The sequence below is a fragment of the Xiphias gladius genome, chromosome 15 (genome assembly GCF_016859285.1).
Source record: "Xiphias gladius isolate SHS-SW01 ecotype Sanya breed wild chromosome 15, ASM1685928v1, whole genome shotgun sequence".
Lineage (NCBI taxonomy): Eukaryota > Metazoa > Chordata > Actinopteri > Istiophoriformes > Xiphiidae > Xiphias > Xiphias gladius.
This window is the reverse complement of record NC_053414.1, coordinates 25502480-25520255: the sequence shown is the minus strand read 5'-3', so window position 1 is coordinate 25520255 and position 17776 is coordinate 25502480. Positions and strand designations below refer to the sequence as shown.

Genomic DNA, 17776 nt, shown 5'->3' with positions numbered 1-17776 from the left:
GAATGCAGAAACACAGAGTGTTTTGCAACAGAAGTGCGCTGGTACACAAGAGAGAGGACTCATGGGTTAAATGCTCAAATGTTTGAAATTCAAATCGTTTTCCAAAAAAGGACACTCAAACAGCTGCACAAAAATGATCAAGCTTCCCCGCATACCATAGAAGCATGAACGCCTTAAGTACGGAGCAAAAAGGCATTTGGCAGTGTGCTCATACAATCACCCATCCTAATTAACCCCCGCGACAACAACCCACCCCGCGCACGCAGGCGTTTTTTTTTTTCCTTCGCACATTGTAATTTCTGTATACCTCTGAGGCATGCCGTCCAATGAAATGGAACAGAAACGAGAAGGGAGGTTGGAGACAGATGAGAGGAGCGAGTAGTTGTGAGAACGGAGCAGGAGAAAAGTGAAAGAGAGAGGAAATGGGAATAAAATAAGTGGAACGACAGCAATTGACGAGAGAGAGAGAACGTGAGAGAACCGAGTGACGGAGCAGGTCAACTACGGCAGCAGTGTGAAAGTGTCTGCAGAGCGTTGCTGATGTGATGGCACAATGATGATGGTGTTGATGATTCACCGTTGGTAAGAAATCAGAGAGAAGAACGTATTATTATCACGCAGCTCAATTACAGCACAATTTCTCCCCGGCAGCGACAGCCTCTGCAGGGCTCCTCATTGAAGCTGATTTGGGAGGCCTGCAGCGTCTTGGAGGACGAGTCAACGACTCAGTGGTGCGGTGAGACATTCCAACTTGAGATGGGAGAAGAAGTGCAGGCAGGGGAGGACAACTGGGGCGAGGAGGAGTGGGAGCATGCAGGGATAAAGAGGGCGAGGAAGTAGTCGAGGGGAAGTTTGCAAACGTTCGGCAGAGTGGTGTCAGGCAGGAAGGACAGGCAGGATCTAAATGCACTGCTGATGGAGCAAACACCTGTTCAGTAATGAGTACCAGCTCTCCGGCTGGTCCTGATGGTTCAACATGAATACTGACGAGCAGCTATTCATGTGGCGCAGTCTTTTAGAATTTTATTTACTCTCAAAGTGTGTGAATGTTGTGCATGAGCCAAGGGGGATGGAGCAGAGAGATAGAGGCCTTTGTGTATCTGCAAGCTTTTGTGTGTGTCTGTGTGTGTTTCTGATAGGGAGATTGTGTGGGTGAGTGTTTTTTGTGATGCAGGAAGGAGAGTATTTTATGATTTTATGCATTCTGTAGGTGTGTGCCTTTAACACCAAGGGGACTCTGAAGAGTGTGTGGGAGTGTGTTTGGACACGTCTGCTTTTGTGTGGATGTTTACAGGTACAGGTGTGTGTGTGTGTGCTTGTACATCCCAGCTGTCTCCAGCGTACCTTCCATAAATCCTGTACAGTGGTTGCCCCGAGGCAAATTCGACCTCAGCTGAAATGCTTCATTGACCTCACTGTCAGGGATTCTTCAACATGACCTTGCACATGAACCTAAACCTTGATTCTCTCACATACAGTGTATTGGTTCCTGTTTAATGAGTGTGTAATGGGTGAAATATGGGATAATTCTGTAGCTTTCACCTGCTAGGTTAAATACCAGCCTACTACTTATTTAAACACAATGTTTACACCATGAATACTAAAGTTATCAATGTTTTCTTTAGCTACCCTTTTATGTAGCTTTAAAGCCGCACTAATCAATAAGTTTATATAAAGTGTGGATCTATGGATCAATTCACCCTGTGTAACGTGAAAGGCGTGCTGTAGTGATGAACCCACAGAGTATTATCACCTCACTGTGCAGTTCCCCTCAGCTCTACAGAGTGTTTTAGGATCTTTCGGCTAATGGTTTTGGTTTTAGGGCCTGTAACTTTACTGTTCTGATTCAGTTTCACCGCTCTCATCCTCTTCATTTCCTCCTGTTTTGAGGGAAAAAAAGCTGTAAAAACCCACTGTACAGCACTGAATGTCAGACAGACAAAGAAACACAAAGGTTAAAATCAATTAATCCAGAAAAAAATATTCTCCACATCTTTTGATGTTGTGTATATATTTATTTGACCAGATGTTCAAAGCTAATTTACGGCACTAGACAAAATCCAATCCAATCCAATCTTGGGATCTTGGATTCAAATAATAATCACTGGCCTGTCTAAGAGTCTGTAGGGTTGTATAGCATCATGATTCATGACAAAAGTTCACCTCATTTAAAAGCATCAGCCCCTCCAACTTGTTATGTAGATGTGGAGGTTAAAAAGAAACACTGTATGTATCAGAGGCAAGGATCCATCAAGGTGATTCATTAAACCAGTGGAATCACAACCTGTTTTAAGTGGCAATGGAGAACTGGGATTATTAGGCAGATTTGCTAAACCATGGCTCCTAAGTATAATCCTGAATGAGAGCTCCAATTTAGAGATGCTTGATAAATCCAGTTTGATCAGTGTCTTCACATCATCTTACCTCTAAATCCTAAACTTCACCAACAGAGGGGAAAATTATAGACCTGATCCCTGCATGCATGGAGGCCATTTGGACTCAGGTTAGTTCCCAGAAATGGTCTGCAACCACACAGTTTTTGCCAGCCGGGCCCAAGCTACATTAACGAGCCTTCAAACCAAACCGGGTTCCCCTAAGGATTATGCCAGGATTTAAGTCAATGTCGGATTTGTAGAAGGGATGAGACGTTTATCTTTTCTTTTTTACCCCAACATTTCTTCCTCCAGCTTTCTTCTGTCTTACATTTCTGTCTCTCTTTCTCTGCCTGACTTGGTCTCTCTTTCTTTATTTCGCCACTCACTTTCTCTCTTAATCACAGATAGAGAGAAGTCTTCTGGGCTGTTGGCATTCAGCTCGAATAGTGAGAAGAAGAAAAAAGGAGGAGGAGGAGGAGGAGGAGGAGGAAGAAAAAAGCACCGCTGTCAGTTCCTCTCCTCTTGCTCCACAGGACTGGAAGGACAAAAGCTTTCACTGACAGGCCAGATCACCCCTATCTCTACCAAATGTGTCATCACCCTGTGTCTTCACCATACTGCCACGTAGTCTTTTCTCTACCCTGTCTTATTAGAATAACACAATACATGGGGATTAGTGTATGGTGTGTTGAGGAGGAGATAGCAAGGCAGCGGCTCATTCTCAGTGTCATTAGTCTGTGTGGGTGTGATTACATGTTCATGTGCATTTGCGTGATACATGTGGATCAGTGTGTTGCATGTCAATGTAGCAGCACTGCAATTTCAGAGAAGTGGGCAATGTGGCGTATGCTTCCCCAACAACAAGGCTGTCAAGTGTTTTTCAGTGTGATGTGACCATTACGGTTGAGAGACAAATAACTCCATACTGTCTAATCATCCCCTACAGAAGTCTATTCATGGAAAATACTGCAGGGGCTACAATATAGATGCTATAGATACAGTACACACTGTGATCAAGGCTTAAAAATCAGCAAAAGGATATGTTACGGTTGCGACAGGCAATTTGATGTGATGGGAATGTGCTGGCGCAGCTTCTTATCATGTCAGACCTCCCAATATGGCACTAAAACCATAAAGAGAAAATTCACTTATGTTCCATTACAGAGAAAACATATGATCTTCCCTAAAATGCAAGTCTCCACAGAATTTGTGTATCGAAATACAATCAATAAAACATCTGTGAAGATTCTCAGTCATCCAGGTCATGGTATCCCTAAGTGCTATACGAAGGCAACTGGACTTGCTTGAGCTTCTTGAAGACTTTTCACCTCTCACCTCACCTAATTAGGATGGGTGATTGTGTAAGCACACTGTCAAATGCCTTTTTGCTCCGTACTTAAGGCATTCATGCTTCTGTGGTTATGAAAGCAGGGAAGTTTGATCATTTTTGGAAAAAACGATTTGAAAGGCTACTTCAGCTCTAACAGACTAAGGGAAGTCCCAAGCATTTAAGGACCTTACAAGAGGTTAAATGCGTGGGAATCCCCTCCAGTCAGTTAGAACTGAAGAAGCCTTTCGGATGAGAGGGGAAACAAGCCTCAAGCAAGTCCGGTTGCTTTCATATAGTACTTGTCCTTCTGATTGCTGTAAATAAAGATTCGTGTCATCAGGGGTTTTTGTAGTAGCTGCAGTCATTTCCATCTTTCATGCTCATAACGAATTGTTGAATTTATCAGCTCAAAATATAAATTTGCATGGCATAATTAAAAATTAAACTTAACAGCTTAGAAGTCAATATATTCAAATTTACCTTTTACTCATGATTTTAAAGCCCGAGAAAAAGAAATACAGCCATTTAGTATTGCAAATTCCGTGAAGTTAATGTGAGAGACAAGTTAAAAAAAGAATGATCCAAATCTGCGCGGCAGAGGTCAAGATATCCTGATGTTAGTCCCCAGTATGGGTCGAGATCCAAAAATGCTGGATCCTACATTTCAGTAGACTCCCTGTCGGGTAAACATTTCTTTCTAACTTCTTCCATTTTGCATCGCTGTCTTACTCTTATACATTTGAAAGGCTGCAACAACCCTAACGGCATCACTATGACACCATCAGGGGATTTTCTCTTGACAAAGCTTCTGCAGTGGCCCAGCAGACACTACACAACTGTATTCACCAACTGGGAGTAATCATAGCCAGTAGACTGTCCTTGTGGAAAACCGGTTGGCGTTCTCCTTTGAATATTTCTCTATAACATTAGAAAATAATGAAAAAATAAGTATCAATCAAAGTTAAAATGTGGAAACAATTTTCTTCTCTTTTTTTGAAGAGTTTAAAATTCAAAAACTCAGCTAATCTGCTTCATCAGGACTGTGTAGGTGTGGTTTCATCCGAGTTGATTGACAGTGATGGCAACATATATGAACAACCTCACAGCTGTCATTAGATTCAAATGTTGCTGAATATGGGACATCAGCTTTTTCACAACTTAAACAACCCAGTGAGAAGATCAAGGATAAACACAAAGAAACAGTAATTTCATGAAACTTTTCTAACTTTGTTAGATTATTTTGTAATCATTTAGAGAACAACCGCTGATAATAAGAAGCTGATTGAGAAAAAGAGGTTTTTGAGGGTCTTAAATTTCGGTTTTCTTAGTTCAAAATAAGTTTTTCTTTTTCAGTCCAGACAGAGCTCTGAGACACATGCTGTGTGCATGTTCTTACACATAAAAGCCTGATCATATCTGAGGCTTTTATACCTAAAGACCTATTATAATGCGGTATCTGAAACTAACCCCAATGGCGACTGAAACTACAACTGGGGCTTTTTTAATTATTTTTTTAAATAGCATTTCTTTTTATTGAGCAGTTTAATGTGATCATGATCAATCTAACGTTATGTAATTCAAGCGCAGTATCTTGCAGTAGTTGGCACTAATCTCTTTTTATAAAATACAGTAGATCTATTTAAAGGGATAATCCTGAAACTACTAAACAGCAAGGGAGTTGGGCGATTGGCCTAATAAGCCTCCATATGGTAATGGTTTAGTCCAAACCTGTGTGTGTGTGTGCGTGTGTGCGTGCATGTGTGTACATGCAGCCTTTTAGCTCTGCACTAAATATCAACATGGACCCGACTTCCCAGCCTCGTCTTCCTATCTCTCTCTCAGTATGTCTCTCTCTCTGTCTCTCTCTTAGCAGTCTGCTAAGCCTCTTACCTATGGGATTATTGGCAACACCAGGTATTTTATAGCTTCATTCATCTGGATGATGAGTTATTAATGTGTTGGGGAATAAAACCATCTGTAACAGTGGCTGAGGATGATGGGAGAGTGACGGGAAGATTTTCAGGGGGGGCAGTTGACACAGAGTGATGCAACTCTAAATTTTGTAAGTTTTACAGACGAAGCACACAGTCATCAAGCTGAGCACTCACGGACAGGCATACAAACAGTCTAACAGAGGAGAAAGGATAGTAAGTTTGATAAGTTGTTTGTTAAGCCCCTTTCAGACATGCATATCACTCTGTAAATGCAATGTCACAAAAGACACAAGTTGATTTTCATTGAAGGGCTCTCTGGCAATCTCCCTACTTTGCCCCTTTCAGACATAGTATCTGTAAAATTTCCACGTTCATATATCTGTGAAAGTAATGGGTCTTGGCTTTCAAACATACAGACAGAGGACAGCTTGAGGGATCATGTATGCTATGGCCTTCACAGTCACCAGATCTCAACCCAACTGAACACAAATGGGAGATTTCGGATGGACATGTTAAGACGATGCGCTCCACCATAATCATCAAACCAGCAAATGATTGAATATCTTTTGGAAGAATGGTGTTCATCCCTCCAGTGCAGTTCTACAAACTCGAAGACTCTTCAACAAGGAGCAGTGAATCTGTTCTGGAGGCTTATGGTGACCTTATTAATACAGTTTATGTTGGTTTGTCCTATGATTTGTCATCCATCTGTACGTCTCTGTTAAGGTAAAACTCCATGTTGACTGTTTTCCAACATGACAGGATCAGTACAGAGTGAGCTGCAATACTTAGACAACCATTTTTTAAATTAAAATTTGATTAATTTTGGTTAGTTTTTACATTAATCATTTAGTCAGTAAGATGTCGAAAATAGTGAAAAATGCTTGTCACAACAGTGGAAACCCAATATATTTAATTTATAATTACATGAAGCAGAGAAAAGAAGCAAATTGTCATGTTTGAGAAGCTGGAACCAGAGGATTTTTGAGTTTTTTGATCATCAAGTGACTTGAAGATAACTTAACAGTATATCAACTCTTTTCAGTTCGTAAATTACATGTACAGCCAGGTTATTACATCATCTATTTATCCTGGTCCCATTGTAGAGTGTTCATTGCAACACAAGTTGTCTTTTCTAGAGAAAATCCAGTAATTCTGTCCACTTGACCAGAAAAAAAACAACAACAAAAAAACCCACCCTCATCAGGGGCATTTACACACACTGCCTTCATGATGAAACGTTCAAAATAAACACTTGGCTGTTGAATAAGTGTAGATTCTAATTTCACTGTAGACTTCTATGCTGAACCTCAATACCTTTTTAGGGCCAATTAATTTGTGTCTGTAACAATGTGTCTCAGATTTAGCAAGAGGAGTTCTTGTGGTGAAATTTCAAAGACCCGACATCCGCATGACTCGTTGAGCTATTTTTTATGTAGTATACAAACTATATATTGTGCTGATCTTAACCCCTCAACACGACATTTGCTATCAACCTGATGATGCATTTTTCCTATTAAATATAATATGACAATGGAAGCTGCGCCACTTCCATAAATTAAGCAAGTCAACATAATTGACAGGACTGCATGAGTCGTGCCAGTGTGTTTTGCGTTGCCAGAGTATGTGTAGTATTTCTAACATCCTGACACCTGTTGAATTGTTGAATGGCTATTCCTCCTTTACACAAAGTCAGCAAAGAGACAGAAGAGGACAGAGAAGGAGACTGCTGCCTCTGCTGTAAACAGATTACATGGATACCACACTGAAGAGGCCTGCAGCACATTTAGCACCTGTACTAGAAGGAGTGTGTAGCAGGGAAGTGTCTGTGTGTGATGTTTGAGCTGCCATGGATACCCAAATTTTCAGTCTACACACTATACATAGTTCGAAGTTTTGGGATTCCGTACTGACACTGATATTTTGGATATGAGGGGGAGCAGCTTACTGAAATAACATGACAGGGTTTTAACAGCATAGTGCATTATGATAATGATGAAATGTTTTTTTTCTGTTGCAAGTTTTGAAGAATGATGGTGTCATGTATACAAATAACATTTCAACATCAAAGTGTCTTGGGTTTTCGATGTGTCTCTTTCAAGTCTGAGGTGCGTACTTCTTCCCTCAGATCTGAATATGTTTCTGACTCTCCGAGACTCTACCGGCACTTGAAAAAGAAGCTCTCTCTGTGTGAAGTCCTAACGACAGATGGATGGACTGATCGGCGGGCTGTACTTTACTTTTCCCTCATTACAGGTTTTACAGAGTAACACTTTATTGATGTAATGATTTGGACGTTTGAAATTTTAAATCACACAGTGCCTCTTCTGGGTGTCTCGGGGCTGTAATTATGCATGTTCAAGGGTCTGTTTAAAGCAAAATAGCTCACACTCCAAGACAATTTACTTTCGGGGAGTGCTAATTTAACCGCCAGTTACCACTGCTGAAGTGGCTTTGCTATGATACAAAAACCAGCACTGACAGTGACTGGCACATGAAATGAGACTGGAACATACTGCACGTGAAGAGGGTGCGGGAAAGGCGAGAAGGGCCATTCTGTGTCAAAGTGACTGAAAAGACTTTTGGGAAATGAAATATGAGAATGTTGACCCTAAAAAAAAGTTACACCATTATATATGTCGCAATATACAATAACATTATTTGTATTACTCCTTTGTCATATTTGAGTTGTCACTGTCAAAGAAAATCATGTCCAAATAAATGAGAAGTAACACGCAAACTGTTCGAATTGAATCAAACACAACACATGAAACCTAATCCCAAATTAGCATTTTTTAGTGTCAGTGTGGCTACACATTGACACACAGCCACAGACCTTGCAGCTGCGAGTACTGTGTCATCTATGACTATGCGCCCCCTCCCCAATGCCTATATGGTAGCACTACAGTATGCGCCTATTCCAAAAAAAAGAAGCTGGGGAAAAAAAGGACTCATACTTTGTGTATATGTGAGTGTGTGTGTAGCTATAAATATGTAAATGAATGTGGGGGTGTTTCTGTTCGGCTCCTTCCCTGCATCTACGTAGGTACATAATTTTGGATGTTTGTGTCAGTTTTGGTGTGTGTGTGTGTGTGTGTGTGTGTGTGTGTGTGTGTGAGTCAGCACTGTGATCACGGACACAGTGGAATGAATCATAGTGTGGTTGTGGTGGTGGTTGGAGAATAGACTGGTAGCAACAGTGGATTTCAGCAAGGCTCCCAAATACAAGACATATGTACAGCGCATTGTTACGCGTACATGATCATAATTTAAGCAATTATCCCAGCAGGACACGAGTGTTTACCAAGTAATTTCATTTTCGGCCCCTTTCATGTTAATTCTGACAGTCCTTAAATCAGTTTTGCCAAATATCTGAGGCTCATTCCTTTCCTAGTCAATCTCAAAAAACAGCTTCACAGACTCTGACTGCACTAAAAGTAACCACAATTATATGAAAATATGAAGCATTTTTAAAACGTTACATGACAAAAGGAATATCAGACTATTTATGTTAAAGTGGGAACCACCACAGAGCTGATGGGACAAGAGCTGGAGACTTTCTTCCACTTTTTGCTTGTCTCATTTTTGTATGCTGTCAGACACAAAATGAACAGGATCCTCTTTCAGTCACAAACTTTTCAAGTAAAATATCTGTTGGCACTTGTTTCTTTGTATAAATTAGGTCTGCAGCAGAGCCAAGTGTACCACTGTGGGAAAATAACTGTGGTGAACATCTTTATAACAAGATATAATGTGTAATATTTTGTGGTTAAGCTTGTCATGTATGTATGTATCACCTTGAGTGGAACAATGTAGAAAAAACTGAGGTAAAGTTGCATTTTCAGATCATTTGTAATGCCACCTTTGCCATAGAAAACAAAGGCGCGAGGGAAAAGTGTACATCAGAGGTAATGTTACGTGTATTACCATGACTAACAGGGAAACTCTTTACAACATGTGTGAGCTGGACACCTGCTGGGCACATGGGGATCACGACAGTATATAACTACCGTAGCAGATGGAAAGAAAATGCTGACGGCCAGATGTGGAGCTTGGAGGCAGACACTTTTCCAGCTTTACTAAGTCTCCTGCTGAAGGTAGACTGCTTTAATTCTGGCACATTGACAGTTTTTCACATCCATTACCAGGAGCACATTAATGAACATTTTATTAATAATAATGGTGAGGCTATTTCCTATAATAAATTGATGTCTGGGAAAAACAAGAAAGACGAATTGACAAGTAGAAATTTCTGATGGGGCATCTGCAACAGGTAGCCACAGTCTGTGTGGAAAGACTTAACACTCAGGGCTAACTTAAAATCATTCACGCGATCGTATGCAGATATATAAGGCAGTGGAGATGTGAACAACAAGCTGTGGCGTCTGTTGGACTACAAAAGAAAATGTCTTTCAATCACCATTTCCTCAAGAGACACAACAGGAGACAACCACTAAAGACAACTGCAGCTCCCGCCTGCTGGGATGACACATTCAAAGCTATGCATAATGTTTCCATCCAACACAAGTTACCACGTCGAAATTCTGCTATTGTCATACTGTAGCTTCTGGCTCATTCTATTCTGGATCAAAGTGCTGCTCTCCCCTCTCTCAGGCGTGGTGCCTCACATAGCATCAGTTGGCGCGTGTGCGTCACCCTTAGGCTGGACAACTCTGCCTTGCCAAGCCACACTCACACACACACTCACACACACACACACACACACACACACACACACACACACACACACACACACACACACACACACACAAACCACCCACAAGGGGAAAAAGAATGAAAATGCAGTGATTAACCAGTTGAGGGAATGCAGGTTGCCGAGGGCGACTATCTGAATGTTAAGAGTCTGGGGGCCACGGAAGCAGTCGACAATCTGACAGGCTGGCAGCAGGCGAAGCTGACTGGCTGGTGGACTGACTGGCATACAGGCTGTGTGAAGTGCCTCGAGGCGATGGGGAGGAAAGCCCTTCTTTAAAAGGTCACGGGTGCAGATCCACCGTGTGTTTTAATAGTGAAACGCATGTGGACAAATCAATGTTGACACAGCGTGAATAGGTTCTGACAAGAATGATTCACGGTTGCTTTTATGTCATTCATGTACAGTCCTTATAGGAAAGTTCCCCTAATTCCATACAACAAGAAATGGTAATATCCCAAAGTGCAATAATGTAAACTCACTAACAATCACTGCAGTTGTCAGTCCCTACAGGACCATTACAGGGATATTACGGTGATATTTCATTGGAGGATTCACAAAGTGTCAAAATACAGACAAACTGCCTCAAATATAACCTGTCCTTGGCATGACTTTGTACTGTGGAGAGTCCAGCAGGTGGGACAAACAGTCCTACCAGATGAAGTGAGTGAGTCACTGTAAAATCTGCGGAGGAGACAGATACAGTGCACGGCTCAGAGTCACTGGCTGCGCACAGAGGCCACAGTGTATCGCACTACATCAAAGCCGGTTATCTACTGGTTGCATGGTGGCTGAAGAGCAGGCTATACTTGAATGGCTGGCAGCTTTATGAAGGGAAAATGCTGCCCGCTTGCCAGGAAAAACTGCATCCAATTTCTTTAGGGCAGCCTCACTGCTTGAGAGACCATGCGAGCAAGAAGCCCAATTTTCGAGAATTTAATTCCAGACATCAGGTTGTGAAAATTAATCACATGCTGCGCAGAAGCACTGTACAAACACAAAACCTACTTGGTGTGTAAGCCTCCAGGGCACAGGGAGCAGTCAGTGGAGTCTGCAAATAAACATTTGGATTCTGATAAGCCATTTTTACATTTTCAGTGTGCAAAGCATGGCATTAGCTCCTCTGCTATTGAATGGGCACAGTTCCACAGGCTATCTTTAATTTAATTTATTCATTTTGTCTGCAAGATGTTCATTATGCAGGTCTGCATGTGTGCCTTGGCTGCACAATCATATCTATCTTGACCTTTGTGTTTGGTGTTGCCACTACCAATAAAACGGTTTGTATTTTCACGAACAACAGATGACTCTAATCTTTGCACACTTATCAAGAGCAGCCCTGCAAATTAGGAGAATTTGGGTTCAGTTTGGCCTTGCTCAGACAATAGTGCTGCTGAGCCAGGCAGCTACTGTATTTGACTTCAAATACTAGACAGACCATGACAGGTATATGGGCTACGACCCCAATGGGTGAATCTGCTACTGAGGCACCAACACATACAGCGAGGCTTTTTGCCCTGCCTGCCTGTCTTCCTGCCCTGGAGTGAAGTATACGCTGAGTTCAGATCTGATACCCAGCCCTGGCATTTAACCTGGAGTCTTGGCTGGGGTGCGTACATTCAGACGGCGCAATGTGGCTCCTGTCCTCGGCGAGCACGCGGCTGAGGATGCCTGTCTCCCAGCACCGGAGGAGGGAAGAGGGCTCGTTTGCATCTGTCTCGCTTCACACATCGTCTCATTTCCCCGCGAGGCAGCCTCCCTCCCAAGTGACAACAACCCCGACACTCGTTCATTTAGAGGCCCGGCCGTGTGCTCGTCTCCCAGAAGCAGGAGCTGGGGATGTTCTGACCTGCCTGCCAACCCCTGCGGGCTTCATCCCCGGCGAGACTCTCTCTGTTTCTGGGAGGGAATATGATACGAACACATCGGCGGCGCCTCTGTCTTACCGGCTGCTGTATGTGGCGAGACGTCCCCCTCCCAGGCGGAGGAAGATGCTGCCGCCGCTGGACCCCGTGCTGGAAATAGTCGCTGCCAGCGGCTCTGTTGCCCGCGACCCGGTCCCTCTTCTCCCGCACGTTGGAGCCTCCGTTTTGCCTGTCTTCGCCGGAGTCGAGGCTGCTGAAGTTCCACACGATCAGCGTCTGCACCAGCAGCACCGTGAGAGCCGCTATCAGGGCGGACCGCGACCGGCGGGCCAACCTGCGAGCACACAAGCCGCCGACCATCTTCGCACCGGGCTGCACGGAGCTGGAGGACCGTCTGTGGCTCTGCGCAGCGCGACGGGAGGAAGGAGTGGAAGTAGAGGGAGGACGAGGAGGAGGAGGTGGTGGCGGTGGAGGGAGAGGAGGAGGAGGAGGAGGAGGAGGGAGGCTGAGCTTTATGGTGGCGGAGTCGAGGAGGAGCATCGAGAAGGAGAGGCACAGGGCCACCGTGTGGTGAAACTCGTTGAGAAGGTGTTCAGCGACTGGCATGCTGGCCGTGTCCCCTTTCTGCTCTCTGTGTGAAAGAAACCATTATATACATTCTCATCTTTCCAAGAACAGATTCTGATCGTGACCAAATACCTAAAAATGCTGAATTTTGCAATGCCCGAAATCATTATTACGAGGCAGAGAACAGCAATATTATTGGGCCTCCAGGGGTTCTTGACAGACACTTAACTGATCCCAACAGGGGTGTAGATACAGGAACTCTGGGTCCCCTGCTATATTATTTCCTTAGGCGCCTTTTAACTAATTCATACATCCCAGTGGATTTTCTGTTTTTTCCTCTCTCTGTTTTGGAACGATTCTCTCCATTTTACACCCCACTTGCTGGGTCCCAGCTGGAATCCAGAAGGAAAATTAACTTTTTCTTCCCTGCCTTCCAGGAGGTATGTTACAGCTGTGCCATGGAGCTGCTAAGAATGAACTGATTCGCCTGAGGACAGTCCAACATGGCCAACGCACATCACTGCCATTATGTGGGCTGGTCATCTGACTGTCTTTCTTTTCTTTCCCTTTTTTTTAACCAAAATGGCACCCTGTTGTTCACATGCATATAGCAATTGTTAGTTAATCTTTATTTAAACAGTGTTCTTGAGATCAAGATGTCATTTTTAAAAGACACAAGAAAAACATACAAACAAAAAAAATACATATATACACAATAGGCATTAAAATGACTTATTAGAAGGGGCATTTAAAATGTCTCGATGTTTGATATCTTCAAAAGTCATTCAAGATTTTCAATTTTTATAACTTATTACATCTGTAAGGAAAAATCTTTTTAAACAGGTTTTCAGGTTTAGTTTGAGAATGTGGTATATATTAAGTCCTGTGACTTGACATTAGAAGTACTGCAGATTCAGTGGTGCTGATAGTAGGTGTGGAAATACAGAATGTAGGACTTTTGATATGAAATAGCAAACATCTTTAAAGTAACAGATTGGATTAAAACTTGTTTTGACTGATATTTTAATCACCCCACAATTTTGTGCCTGCTTTACAGAAAACAAAGTCTTGCAGTTTTGGATGAATTGGCAACAAGGAAATACGTATACAACAGCGACGATTTGGCTCCCTCACAGCTGTGACTGGATTTATTGCACCTTGGAGATCCAACGGTACTATTCCTATTTAGTTATTTCTCTGCCACTTTACATGATTAAAAAAAGATGCTACTCAGACTGGTTGTCTCCTTGGATTCGTCATTGAAGAGCTCAAGTAAAATAATTTCTGTAGCACAGAGGAGGACACCTTGTAATGAATCCATACAAAAAGCCAATGCAATTTCACATTTATTACTGACTTCTTATAGTGTAACCAAAGGAAAGAAATCCTGCATCAAGTCTACATAGAATATGTAGATCAGTCTGTTAGACTTGACTGCACATGGTCATTATTGAGAAAAACCACAAGATGTCTTAAAATGATGATTTCATTCAGATCCACAGGAAACTGTCTACCACTTGCTTAGAGTTTGTGCAGGAAGTTTCATAAATACTGTAACTGTCAAGTCCTGCTCTGAGGCTGGGAATATTTTTAGTCCAATCAAACTCTCAGCTCAGTTCTTAGGATTGATTCAGAGATGCTTGTTAAATATACTGCCTGAGCTCTATACATGCCAACACCATGAGTGACAGAGACGGAAAGGCTTCTCTGGCACATGCACAGCCAGGCTTTACCTAGACCAATATGGTAATTTTGCTTGGTATGTATGTTAGCAGGATGATATTCATGCTGTCAAGCTTAAGACCTTGGCCAGTTATGAAATGAATAAGAAATACACCTACGAATAATGCTAAACTTTTTTTATGAATCAAGAAATTCTTTTTTATATACTTTGTGTGCTAAAATAAACTTAAAGCTAAATATAAATCAGTGACTCAAGTACTGATGGCAAGGACTACTGTGGGTTGTAAAATAAGGAGCAAAATGCTCTCCCTTGCAAACTGAATCAGCCAGTCGTGGGCCTCAAAAATGTTATGTATCAGGGCTGCATCACACCATTTATCATGGTGTAGTGCTCATCTCTGAGAGACCACTCATCACTCAGTGTTACATGCTTTAGTGTGTTGAACTATCAGAAAGCTTGTACTATATAATGAGATATTTACCCATGAGAATAATTATGCTGACAACATTACCTATTTGGAATAATATTCATATAAATTAAATTAGTTAAAGATGGACATATTTTCAAATATAATTGATAAACTGGAAGTCCTGCAAAAATTGCCATCATAAAGTGTCTTAGTAAGGTGTTGGGCCACCAACTGCCACAGGAACAGCTTCAATGTGCCTTGGCTTGGATCCTACAAGTCTCTGGAGCTCTACTGGAGGGATGAACACCAGTCTTCCAAAAGATAAACCCCTCATTTGGTGTTTTGATGATAATGGTGGAGGGTGCTGTCTAACATGTCAGTCCAAAATATCCCAATAGGAGTTCTATTGGGTTGAGATCTGGTGAGTGTGAAGGCCAGAGCATATGATTCACATCATATTCATACTCATCAAACCATTCACTGACCCCTCATGCCTTATGGATGGGGGCTTTGTCATCCTGGAAGAGACCACTCCCATCAGGATAGAAACGCTTCATCATTGAACAAAGGTGATCACTCACTGACTATTCCCTGTAGGGGAAAAAGTGGATCCAAACCATACCAACAAAATGCCCCCCACAGCATAACAGAACCACCAGACCTCCTCACTGTAGGGGTCAAGCATTCAGGCCTGTACTGTTCTCTTGGTTTACACCACACATGAACTCGCCCACTTGTGGAAAACATGGTGAAGGATGACTCATCTGACCATATCACTTTTTTCCACATCTCTGTAGACCAGGGGCAATGGTTTTTGCACCACTGAACTCTCAAATGTGCATTCATCTTTGGAATGAGGGATTTATAATCCCTCTCTATGTTATTGTTGACAGTCTGTTGTTGCTGACACAGTCTGACCACATCCTGCATTGACATTGACATTCCTCAGTCACCTGGGGAAGAGGTGCTCGTCTGTTTTCCCTTACATTTTGTACTAATGCACGAGCAAACGTGGCCATCAGTGCCCCAACTATGAACCCCCTTTCAAAGTCACTTAGATCTTTTCTTCTTGCCATCTTGATGCAAAATCAGCAACTGGGCCTGCTCAGCATTTTTATACCTGCCTCAGAGTATAATTGGATGTTAATTGCTTAACTGTACCAGGCAATGTTCCTGAGTGGAAGCATCTGAATGTGTTCGTTTTTTCCACTCATTTAGTCAGGTTTTACATTTAATTTGTCACCCATCTGTATATACGTAGACATATACAGTGTGTTCAGAAAATATTCAGACTTTTTCATTTTTTTCACATTTTATATTGCAACCTTTTGCTAAAGTCGTTCAAAGTCATTTTTTTCCTCATCAGTCTTCACTTAATACCCCATAATGACAAAGAGAAAACTGAATTTTAGAAATTTACTAACAAGAAAAAAACTGAAATAACACATTGACATAAGCATTCAGACCCTTCACTCAGTACTTAGTTGAAGCACCTTTGGCAGTAATTACAGCGTTGAGTCTGCTTGAGTATGACCCAACAAGCTTTGCAAACCCGGATTTGGGGACTTTCTACCATTGTTCTCTGCAGATCCTCTCAAGCTCTGTCAGGTTTGATGGGGACTGTTGGTGAAAGGCCATTTTCAGGTCTCTCCAGAGATGTTCCATTGGGTTCAAGCCAGGGCTCTGGCTGGGCCACTCAAGGACATTCGCAGATTTGTCCCTGAGCCACTCCTACATTGTCTTGGCTGTGTGCTTAGGGTAATTGTCCTGTTGGAAGGTGAACCTTCACCCCAGTCTGAGATCCTGAGTGCTCTGGACCAGGTTTTCATTAAGGATATCTCTGTACTTTGCTCCGCTCAGCTTACCCTCAACCCTGACCAGTCTCCCTGTCCCGGCCATGGAAAAACACCCCCACAGCATGATGCTGTCACCACCATGCTTCCCCGTTGGGATGGTACTGGGCAGGTGATGAGTGGTGCCTGGTTTCCTCTAGACATGGTGCTTAGAATTGAGTCCAAAAAGTTTGATCTTGTTTTCATCAAGCCAGAGCGTCTTGTTTCTCACAATCTGAGTATCCTTCAGGTGCTTTTCCATCTGGGTACTCTGTCATAAAGCCCAGATCGGTGGAGTGCTGCAGTAATGGTTGTCCTTCTCGAAGTTTCTTCCATCTCCTGGGAGGATCTCTGGAGCTCACCCAGAATGACCATCATGTTCTTGGTCACTTCTTTTATCAAGGCCCTTCTCCCCTGATTGCTCATTTTTTCCAGTTTCTTCTGGGAAGAATCCTGGTTGTGAGCTCTGCAGGCAGCTCCTTCAACCTCATGGCTTGGTTTTTGCTCTGATATGCATTGTCACCTGTGAGACCTTGTATAGGCAGGTGTGTGCCTTTCCCAATCATGTCCAATCAATTGAATTTACCATAGCTGGACTCCAATGGAGGTGCAGAAACACCTCAAAAAATTATCAAGAGAAATAAGTCAATCTAAATACTTATATAAATCTATATTTTTCTTTTTTAATGAAATTGCAAAAATACTCACTGAGTGGACACAAACACACACACACACACACACACACACACACACACACACACACACACACACACACACACACACACACACACACACACACATATGTTTATGTGTGGCTTGTGTTCTTGATTTGAGTAAGATTCAACTTATGCAATTTTAATGTTCTAAAGACTTGTATACATATTGACCCACAATATAAAACTCACTCTGAGAGGAGGCTGTGGTCCATACCAGGCTGACAACAGCAACTATGGCGGGTGGAGCAAAAAACGTAGTAAAGTGACCAAGTACAGTACAGTGATAATAATAGCATGGTAAATAGTAACAATAAGGTAGTAATGGCTAAAAATGTCATATTGAAGCAACA

General features: G+C 42.4%; 1 protein-coding gene across 1 annotated transcript in view; it reads right to left on the bottom strand.

Moving 5' to 3' along the window:
• LOC120800406 (xylosyltransferase 1-like) overlaps nt 1-12578 on the bottom strand; it is a 79865-nt gene extending 67287 nt beyond the window's left edge. Inside the window, exon 1 of the mRNA XM_040146490.1 lies at nt 12300-12578. Coding sequence (XP_040002424.1) covers nt 12300-12578 — 279 coding nt within the window. The remainder of the gene's footprint in view (nt 1-12299) is intronic.
• Nucleotides 12579-17776: the final 5198 nt, after the last annotated feature.